The sequence below is a fragment of the Geospiza fortis genome, unplaced genomic scaffold (assembly GCF_000277835.1).
Source record: "Geospiza fortis unplaced genomic scaffold, GeoFor_1.0 scaffold54, whole genome shotgun sequence".
Taxonomy (NCBI): Eukaryota; Metazoa; Chordata; class Aves; order Passeriformes; family Thraupidae; genus Geospiza; species Geospiza fortis.
This window is the reverse complement of record NW_005054301.1, coordinates 16,985,371-16,996,517: the sequence shown is the minus strand read 5'-3', so window position 1 is coordinate 16,996,517 and position 11,147 is coordinate 16,985,371. Positions and strand designations below refer to the sequence as shown.

The following is an 11,147-nucleotide window of genomic DNA, read 5'->3' as shown; positions in this document are numbered from 1 at the left end:
AAGTACCCTGGATGCATCATGTTTTCAAGTATTGGCCTCAGCAGTATCTTGTGAATGAGAGGAGCTCTGGTTCATTTTCCTTTGTATGAAGTGCCCATCTTTACCTGTCTTCTCTACCCACCTTGAGCTGTCTCCCTCTTGCTCTCACCAGCTGTCTCATTGTGAGGGTGGATGCTGGAAGAAGTGGAGGACCAGAGCAGAAGACACACAAACTGCACAGGATATTTCCAAAACGAATGGGGTTCACAGCTGATTGCTTTAAATGCAGATTTCTGTTTTCAACAGGTGCTAGAGGCTAAGAGTGGTGTCCTGAAACAGAGCTCGTGTTTTGCTTCCATTAATTTAATGTTATTTAGACTTTTGAATCAATCCTTCCCTCACCTCCCCAGCCACTTACAGAAGAAGGGACCTCCTAACCCCTCAGCAGGATGAACAAGACCAAGGGAGCTTTTGATAGCCCAGAACTTTGGAGCCCAGGTTGCACGCAGAACAGCAGCTCCCTGACCAGTCTGGCACCACCCTTTGCATTTGGACAGCAGGCTATGGACACAGCCCTGAATGTAATCCTTATCATGGTCCTCCTGGTCATCATGGTGTCTCTGGGATGTACAATGGAGATAGCCAAGATCACAACTCACCTCAGGAGACCTAAAGGTGTGGCAATAGCCATATTGGCTCAGTACAGCATCATGCCCTTGACAGCATTCATATTGGGCAAGCTCTTCCAGCTGGGCACCTCAGAATCCCTGGCCATCCTCATCTGTGGCTGCTGCCCAGGGGGAAACCTCTCCAACATCTTTAGCCTGGCACTGAGAGGGGACATGAACCTCAGGTAAGGAAAGCTATGTACCTGTTCATTGTTCAGGCTAATATAGTTATATGGCTGGTTCAGAAACTAATTTAATCAACATTAGGAGGCCCCAAGAAGCTGGACAAGGACTGAAATACTAAATCCAAAACATTTTTAAAGCACTCATATTGCTCAGTAAGTTTATTTGTCCCTGTTTTACAATGGCACTTTATACCTTTCTCTGAATCATTGGCATGCTGTTCTTGATAACATGGGTGCAGGAACACGTTTTCCTCTCCACATAGCAGTACATAGAGCATATAGATATATGCTGTGTCTATACGTGCAGTTCTGTGTGCACTGAGCATGCTGCCTGGAGAGGCTGCATCAATGAGGAATGTTGAACTAGCAGAACACCACTCTCCAACAAACCCTAGCGATAAACAAGATCCAGCACAAAAATATAAAGTATTACTTTTTCTCTCAGTAGTGGATTTCTGAAATGTGAACTGTACCCTTGTCATGGGTATGTATGTACCCTTTCTCAGCATGAAACTTGAGTCATCTTCTCCCTTCTCCATTCATATCACATCCTTCTACAGTCTGACAGTGATGTTGGGGAGATCTCAGAGACAAGTTGGGAAAAAGCAAGGTAAAATCTTCTATTAAAAACATCTGTCCAGGCAAGTAATCAGATTAGCATATTCCATTTTTAAAAAGTGTTGTTCTTCTACTGAGGGGTCCTTTCTTCATCTCAGTGTTGTAATGACCGCATGCTCCATGGTCCTGGCAATTGGATTAATGCCACTTCTTCTGTACCTGTACTCGGGAGGACTGTATGAGGGTGATTTGGAGGGCAAGGTACCTTACAAAGGAATAATCACTTCCTTGGTGCTGATGCTAATCCCCTGTGCCGCTGGCATCATCTTGAATGAGAAGAAACCACAGTACACTGGCCTTATCACCAAGGTAAGAAGTATCCTGTGCTAGTTGCCTTTCAATCAAGGGCCTTGAGGGAGTTCTCAAAAATAGAATCACAGACATATTAACTTCTCTAAGACATACCACAAATCAATGAAAGGGCTGAGGGTAGAGCTCAAGACAAGCACTTCACCACTTTAATGGTTAAAAAACTTGCCCAAGAAGAAGTCATCCATCTTTTCCAGGCAAACACTGTTTGAAGCCAACTTCCTACATTCTCCTTTTGCTTCAGTTTTAACTTTGGAAGTTTTTTGCTACTAATCAGTGCTAATGAACATCATAGGCACTGCCCCCAACTACTGCTGCTACCAAAGCAGAACCCAGATAAAAACCAACCAAACAAACAACAGCCACCCCAAAACAGATTAAAACCAATCCACTGTTCTCAGAGGTCTAGCACAAGACAAAAATCAAATCACAAAACTGCTGCTTAATTAATTGAGATACGTATCCAACAGAAGCCGCTGTATCACCAAGTGCCCAGTTATGCCTGGAATCACGTCCCTGCCTCCTTTATACATCAGGCATTTAAACAGCAAAACAGAAATCCAGACAACCAGATGCACCATTGTCTAACTCAAGAACTCTGCTAGGCTCTACCTGTGAGTAAAGTGGTTTCCTCAGCCCCTGCTTGGGGTAGACTAGAGCCACAAAGGGACCTGGACAGAGACAAGTAGCAATGCCTGAGAAACAAGCAGCTTGTGCAGCAAGAGCAGATATTTTGCACATAGACTGGAAAGGTGTTTGGTTATTTAAGGTCTCTCTCAGTACTAGCCCAGGATGGTCTCTTGTTGATTACTGATAACATTTATGTCCATGAAAGGCACTTATGCCTCTGTGTACTTCACGTGATGAACAGAGAACTGGGTACAGCTGCTTCTAACAGCTGAGGCAAATTTTGCTGGGGATTTCTCTCTTGTCCACACCTCAATCACTTTTATTTTAGGCAGGGATGGTTATGCTTCTACTGTCATCTGCTGTTATAATTGTTCTGTCTGTGGCCAATATGGGAAGCTGTATCATGGTTGTCTTCTCTCCACCTCTCCTGGGAACTTCTGCCTTAATGCCCCTTACTGGATTCCTGCTGGGCTACGCTGTCTCTGCAACCTTCAAGCTTGATGACCGGTATGTTCTTCCACACCTCCCTCCCCTCCCTCTCTCATCAGGAACAGAGAGTTTGGCAGCTCTGCTTTGCAGAGCAATGGTGAAAACATGAATTTTAGCAATATACTTCTGTAGAACACTGACCCCATTCACCCAAAATAGGATCTAGGAATACAACCACACTACAAGCTGGTCCCAAGGCAGTGACTCCCACAGCTTGAGTGGGAAGAGAAATTACTTTAACGTCTGCTTGGCTTTGCTGAGAGGGGAGGAATAGCTAAGCAGGTGTTTTTGGCACAGGCACCTGATCACCGTGGAAGGTTCACTGAACAAGTAGATGCATGGTTTTGGCTTAAGGCCAACTAGTGACCTGATAAACATATTGCCACCCTCTGCTCTTGGTAGTGAAGCTGGGGGAAAAAAATATCAGTACCAAAAAAAACCCCAAAGGCAAAAAACTGAGAAATACAAACTGAGCTCAAACCCCAAGTGACACAATTATTCCCCAGCTGGTTACTACCTCAAATCAGTCAGTGCATTCTCAGCTGCAGCCCTGGGAATTTAGAATGAAAACCTGACATATAAAACTTGCTCCTCCTTGTACTACATAAACCAGGTAGGAATCCTCCTAGTCCTATTTTATACCTTCATATGTTGGACTCCTACCACCTCAGGAGATTACTTCCCTGTAGGAAGCTGCAGAGTCCAGAGCAGGACACAAGGCCTCCCATACCATTATGAACAAAGTTCACGTTTGTAACATGATCTTTCTCTGCCCATTGCCAATGGAGCAGGAGGCAAAACCTTCTAGGGACTGCAGTATTGTTCCTGACAGAGCAGCTTTTAGCCACAGGCAAGTGCACCAGCAAGGTGGGCAGGGCTCTGTTTCAGTTCTTGGGAAGCAATTGAAATCTGTAATCTATTTTTCTCCTTCAGGTGCAGGCGGACAGTGTGCATGGAAACTGGCTGCCAGAATGTACAGCTTGGCTCAGCTATCCTCAAGGTTGCCTTTGCCCCAGAGATCATTGGCCCCCTGTACTTCTTCCCACTGCTCTACTTGCTGTTCCAGCTTGGAGAAGGATTTCTGCTTATCCTGGCCTTTCGGATCCATGATAGAATAAAGCAAGCCAATGGCAAGTACAGCTTTGCTCCTTAGTTCTTATACTTTCCACACTAAGCCATACATGCTTACAATGTAACTACCAATGCATCACTGCTTTATAAAGGCAGAATCCAGTTGCTCTTTAACTAGAGATTACATACCCAGCACATTAAATTCAAATCTGAGTCGAAAATTCTGAGGTAACTGAACACCTTAGAAATTCCATGGACTTCTCGCATGAGCAGGATGTTTCATACAGCTACATACTATCAAAACTACCAGTTCTCAGGTTTTCACAGTCTGGTGCTTTAAGCTCCAGTGGACACCCTGTGAAAAGTCATGACTGGCACTGAGCACATGCAAAGAACAGAGGTGTTTGCGTGTGGCTAAAACTACACAAAAACATTACATATTCTTTAATGCAACGAATCCCAGCTTTGCTTCAAGCTGTTAAATGATTCCCTGAGAGGACAAACTGCCAAATACTGCAGCCAAAGGAACAAAACATTTGGGTCTTTTGCTAGAAAAGTACATAAAGAAATTGAAACTTCATTTTAAAATACATACAATATTGGTACAGATGTGAAATTGACTCATCTCCAATTCCAGCAGGTCCCTAATTCCAAGCTCAGCTGACTGCACAGATGGCTGAATGAGATCCTCCACCCACCACCCCTCTGATGCTGCCAGTACAACTTTTCTCCACTGCCTTGAGAGAGATGCAGTGGAGTAGCTGCTACAGAGCTGCTTCAGGATCACTTTACCACATCTTATAGCTATGCTGCAGGACAACTTAATGGGGGGAAAAAACATACTCTCTTGGATCCTTGGGTGTGTTCAGAGCAAAGCAGCTGATGCTGGAAATAGATATGCAGGTGCTGGCAAGACTTTAACAAAAAGGTTGTATTCCAGCCTCCAGATCATAAATGACTGGAAATAAAATGGCTTCAGTCTTTCAGCCGGAATCCCAAGTTCCTTCCTCTTGTTTTAAATGACCCACTAATTGCAGTTGTAGTTGTCACAATATTTCCCTAAACCTAGTTTCAGAATTGCCTAATTTGCTCTTTCTTCAGATGCAGCAGAAATTATCTGTGCAGGTGTAGACACATTTAGCGCTCAAGAAATGAAATCAGTATCAAGACATTGGAGAAACAGTGGAAAACCAGGAAAATATATGGATTCTGCAGCAGTTGCTCTCACAACCCTCCAAGCTCCACCTTCTGCAGCCAGCTCATAGGTCTCCAGCTGTTCTGTCAGACTCATCAATACGCTCACTTCACAGCAGCCACAGAGCCATCTGCACCCACAGTTACTCCCCAAAGACCTTGCTTCAGACTAAGCCTCACTCTGTCAGCCCAGAGAGGAGGAGACTTTCAGTGACTTCAAAGTCATTCTGACAACCCTTTGGGACAGCTGAAAAACATGCCAAGTGACTGTCCCAGTTTTACCTGTGAGAAAATCACTGCCTACATCAGTTCCCTTTCTTAACTTCACTTACCTGTAACTGTCCTGCTGGCACATAATGGAAGCAGATCCTGACAATATCACTGCAGATGTAATTTCTTTAACAGACCCAGAATGAGCTGTGAAAGTTTCTCCATGCAGAAGCCAATGAGATCAAATGCACAGCCAAGCAGCCCATGGCCTGTTGGTTTCTTCCATCCTCCAACAGGTACTATGTGGTACCACCGATCCCCCAGAGCAGAGGCCATAAAAACCTGAGTTTGGGCCCATCAAGCTGTACCTCCAACACCAGATGAACCTTAAACGTGTTTTCTTTTGTACCAGTCAGTGAACTCGACACCACACCTGTTCTAGACACCACCTAGGTATGGTCACACTACATACACAGTACCAGGAAAGATTGGCATCAACATCTCCCATATCCAGACTATGCCTTGTAACCCAAAGTAGTTCATCTTAATTAAGAATAAACTGGTTTGTACCAAGAACCTATACTAAATAAACAGCCTAATTTCTTATGCCAGAAATCAACATAAGCCTCCATACTGCAAAGCCTGGGAGTTTAACAGGAATCTGATCATTACAAGCGCCAGCTCCCCAGGGATAATGCAGGCACCTGCTCATGCTGCTTGCACGGCAAGTAAGTGGTGTGGTCTAGAAACACAATTCAGAACATTTATAGAGCAGATAATACTTCACATTTAGCCTGAAAGAAATCTGTGATCCCTTTCATCACATCAAGTGACTTCAGCCACTTGGGTTCCAGTGAAAGCCAAGTCCCACTTGGACACAGATGCCCATCATCATCTAAGTTAGTATGATCAACTGACTCAAGATCTCTACACAGCTGACCTTCCACCCTGATGAGTGTGAATGCTATCTTTACCCCTGCACATTAGAGCCCTCTTACTACACACCTCTTGGGATGAGCATCTGCACCACTAAGGCTCTGAGAATGAAGCCTCCCATGCCCCAAAGCTGAGTGCTGACAACCCAGTTAACTGTGGATCCTACCCCCTCCCAGGCCTGCTCTCAGGAGTGCCTGGCAGCCCAATTCACTGCCACCTCAACAGACAGACCCACGCAGCACAAGAGCTCCTCCTCCTTCCTTAGCCTGGCACCTGAGAACTCTGCAGCAGCAGGGAGAAAGGGCAGCAGGGCTGCAGAGGCCAAACACCCAACCTCCCACAAGGCCAGACCTTGCTGCTAGAGGAACCACCTTGCACTTCCTACGACCTATCCAAATCTGAGCCTAGGCTACAAAGATCTTTTTGAAGGCTTCTACAGATTACTAGAAGAGCTTTGTAAAGCACTTTATAAGGAAACACACTATTTAAAAAAAATAACTCTTAAGTTCTTGTGGGGGAAGACTTGAGAAATACAGGGACTGCGGAGAACTGCTCCCACTGGAAGGCAGAAACACTAAAACACAGAACCTCATGGTACTACTGCTGCATTACTCCCACCCACCAACTTAAAAATCCCTCTTCCCCCAGAATGAGGACTAATGCTCACAAAAATGGTTTATGTACACTGCAGTGTTCTCATACGAACATGCGCAAATACACTAAGGAAGAATGCTGACTACACGTCTTTAACACTCCACACTTATTATCCCAAGTCATTAAAAGCTAAATGACTCATCCACTCCACTTTTTGCTACGAACTATGACAGCCTGATTATCCATGTTCTTATTTCAGAACACAGAGACATGCAAGGACATCACACAATGTATTTAAAAGGACGCTAATTCTCACCCCTGTCCAAAACAGTTATCACTTTGGCACAGCTCCACCTTTAAGAAACATTTTAACACAGTCACAACAACTTTATTAACACCAAGAAACAAAGTAGAAGCAGAAATGTTTCTTTATACTTTATTTGAACTATTTTTTTCTTAGGTATCAAGAAATAAGAGTGCTTTATAGAATATTATTACCACATGGCAGTGAAATGGGCATTTTCTTAGTGTAGTGCAAGTCTTATTAAATGAAAATATTTTAAAATAAAGTTTTATTACCAGTACCGACCAGCACTTAATCTGCTGACCTGTAGCTGAAACAATGTCTCAAAAGCACAAAAAAATACCCTCTGAAATAAAGCTTTATGTACAGCACATATAGAGCTCTCTTAGATGTCTAAAACTATTAGTCTGAGACATTAATGCTTTTAATTGCAATTCACAGTTGAATATACTGAGAATTAAGTGTTCAGATGACTTTAGAGTACAAAAAAATTTGTCTAGTTTAGTTATAAAGAGCTCTGCCAATATACACAAACTATACACTTCAGACATTCACAAAAAAATGTGAGCAAGAAAAGGGTTATCAAAAACATTTAATACAATTAGTCAGTAACCCTTCCCACCATGGTCCACATCTACAAAGTTCCCCCTTCCCCCCCCTCTCCCCTTTCCCACAGAAAGTCACATACTTACCACAAGTTTTAGCAAGTATGGTTTAAAAAAGGGCCCCCAGGGCAAGTTATTTATAGTTCAGTTGCCACTGTCAACAGATCTGGACCTCGATCTAGACCTCTGCCGGTCTACGGATGACGGAGATTTGGATCTGCTGGAAGAAACCCGTTTCTGGCTCTTGCTGGGCAGTGGAGATCTGCTGACTGATCGTGACTTGCTGCGGCTCCTGCTGCGTGACCGTGACCTGCTCCGGGACCTACTGAGGAGCCAACGGGGAGCGCCAGTCAGTGCCAGCCACAGAAACCCACGGCCCCAACCAGGCACTCCACAGCTCTACAGCTCGGCTGCCTGGTCACTGACTCCAAAGGTCCTCAACTGAAAGTTTAAGCATTATTAAGAGAGTAGAAATCCGTACCTGTGCCTTTTGCTGCCTTCAATTAGTTTGATTTTCCTTCCATTGATTTCTTTACCAGAAAGCTTTTCAATAGCATTCTTTAAATCACTGTAAGAGGCAAATTCAACCACCCTATGGAAAAAAAACCAAACCCCAAACATAAAGCTCACTATTACAGGTTGTAGTTACCAACACAAACAAAATTTACACTGGCAAAAAAACATATAAACAAAACCCCAAAACCTACACTGCTCAGTGTAATTATTCCTTGTCATCACTGAAGCATGAAAAATTCCCCTCCCCAAACATTTCCCACATACATTTTCAAAGGGTAGCTAAATTAAGCCATGAACAGCTGCTGACACTGAAAATAGCCAGCTTCCCTCCCCAAATATTACATATACAGGTTACTCTACAGCTTTCAAGAGATCACTTGATAGGCTTACCCTTCATTTAACTTAGGTCTGTGTGCATCTGCAAAGGTTACTTCCCCGGCTTGCCTCATGAAGTCTTTGAGATCCTAACACAAGACCACTTTTGTTATACAAAGAAGTGAAATGAACGTTTACTTATACAAAAGTAGTTTAAAGCAAACAAAAGAAACTTATGACTACTGAAAGAGAAGTTGTTAGATAAATCACAAACACGGCAACTGCCATACTTGTAATCAAAATTGCATTATCTGTATCACAATCTGTATCAGGGCACGAAATAAATGAGAAAAGCATATTGCTTTAAGCAAAATGCTAATAAAAGGGTCTTAACGTTAAGGTAAGTATTAGTCTAAAATGATTTTATAGATTAAGTAACAAAGAGAAAGAAAGAGAGAGAAAAAAGAAATAAAAAGCACATTTTTATATCTACTGAATTGACTTTGAAATGCTACCCATATATTTTTTGGACTTTTCAGTCTCCATTTACATGACAAGTCTTATACGAATACAAAATTACATTTACGTAACACCAATTATTTTGTGCCCCATATGTCATTAAAAATATAGTTTACTTTACCTTTATAAACATTTCCCTAGGCTAGCCAAGCAGCAAACTGCATTAAGCGACCGGAGATACCGTCATGACATATGCCCGACTGGCTCTTCGCCACCCACTTGCCGAACACTACCCAGTCGATGGAAGCCATTAATCGCACTGCCCTCCCTATCAGGAGACTATGGATGGATCCATTCTCTATGCTTGATGGCACCAAGGACCACTTTACTGCGATCAGGATTCCAACGACCACCTAATTTCCAATCTTTCAACTCTTTTCGACCAGGACCTCGTTATTCGGAAGCGTTACAGGAAGAACAGCTCTCAACTTAGGAATCAGATCTCGTTAACGCTCTGGGACCGCTGCAATGTGGCACTTTAAGGAGTGCATCGATTACGTCTAGACCGGCAAACACAGATCTAGAGGTGGCCAAGTGACATTGTAGGAGCTGACTGGAAAGTCAACCAGGCCCGACCAAGAGTGACCAAGACAGAACGATTAGGATAACCCACAGGCACTCCTCGTCATAAGGCCAACGACACAGATAGGCTGGCAAATAAAGGGTTTAATATGTGGTTAAAATGGATTTTAAAAACAATAAAAAAAAATATATATATCCTCAAACATATAAATTTATTATTATTATGATTTAACGTTAACTAACTTTCATTCAAAATATTTAAGTTACATAACTAAAAATCATATTAATTACATAAACATTTTAATAAATTAGGTTTTAATTTAATTAATTATTTTACAAAATAATTACATTACATTACATACCCATTAAATGAAGTCAAAATAGTTAATCATGTTTCAACAAACCTGCCAGCTGACACGGGAAGACAAATTTTCCACTATGAGGCGATTTTCTGTTCTTAGAGGTGGGGCGTTTCTGTTTTGAAACAAACAATTCAGACACCTATCAGTAAATACAATATAACCATATAATATTAATGAGGGCTGTACCAAGAGCTGGTATCAGCATATCATCATTAATACTAAGACCTAAGCTATGTGATGGCCTGAGCAACCTAGGGCAGGAATTAAGTACTTAAGGGAGGGAGCATAAGGATGACAGGCATGTCTGAGAAGTTCTGTCATCTCCACTATCCTGCTGCCACATCAAACGACTTAAAAGGCAAATAACACCTTTTAATAGCTCATTATAGCTCACATTCTCTGGGGTGAGCCCAAAGCATTCTTTTTTTAAACTGCACTGGCTCAAAGCTGCACGTACCTCCTGTCACTGCGCGGGCGGCGGCTACTGAACCGGTCAGAGTACCTCCCTCTGCCTCTGCCCCTCGAGCGCGCTCTGGCATGCTCAATGGTCACCCTGTGAAGAGAAACACATAACAAAACACGTGTTTTTACATATTTCTTCTTTGGCATACAGTCGTAATTCTCAGGACAAAGACAAACCAAACAAAAACAAAATAGTTTGACCAATACTGATAACACAATTCAAATTGAAATTGACTGTTACAAATTGACTTATGCAACCCTTATCCCCAAGGTTGTATAGCCATGAAATAAGATACCTTTCACTGCAAAGTTCTTTTCCATCCAATTCATAAACAGCATCATCTGCATCCCTCGGATCCTCAAACTCCTGCACAACCAAGACAATAAAACCAAGCAATTACATTCCAGTGAACGAACAGATGCTGATTTGTCACGTGGTGTGCCTTGATGGGCACGTTACTGATTTTCTTTCTAAGTAGCTTCATAAACCTCACACGCGAGTGAGCACTAAGGGGGTAGGGACGGGAGAGGGGGCGCACTCACCACGAAGCCGAAGCCCCTCTTCAGGTCGATGTCGCGGATGCGGCCGTACCCCTTGAAGAACCTCTCCACATCCTTCTCCCTGGCGGCCGGGTTCAGCCTCCCGATGAAGACACGGC

The 11,147-nt window shown here is 43.0% G+C and overlaps 2 protein-coding genes across 3 annotated transcripts; one reads left to right on the top strand and one right to left on the bottom strand.

The window, feature by feature from the left end:
* The first annotated feature begins 428 nt into the window (after positions 1–428).
* On the top strand, positions 429–5,214 carry SLC10A1 (solute carrier family 10 member 1). Of its 2 annotated transcripts, none has more exons than XM_005417652.3 (5): positions 429–832; positions 1,549–1,759; positions 2,718–2,896; positions 3,812–4,008; positions 5,051–5,214. In XM_005417652.3, exons 1-5 carry the CDS (start codon positions 429–431, stop codon positions 5,212–5,214), a joined length of 1,155 nt encoding a protein of 384 aa, XP_005417709.3. The 2 variants fall into 2 exon arrangements, with proteins under 2 accessions (XP_005417709.3, XP_030921567.1); XM_031065707.1 differs by lacking the exon at positions 5,051–5,214 and adding an exon at positions 4,590–4,722.
* A 2,089-nt stretch (positions 5,215–7,303) lies between these two features.
* SRSF5 (serine and arginine rich splicing factor 5) lies at positions 7,304–11,145 on the bottom strand (the record flags this gene model as incomplete). Its single annotated transcript, XM_005417651.2, has 7 exons — positions 7,304–8,117; positions 8,274–8,384; positions 8,699–8,772; positions 10,069–10,138; positions 10,484–10,579; positions 10,785–10,855; positions 11,032–11,145. Coding segments are annotated over 7 exons (717 nt in total), but the record flags the coding sequence as incomplete, so codon positions are not given.
* Between the last annotated feature and the right edge of the window lie 2 nt (positions 11,146–11,147).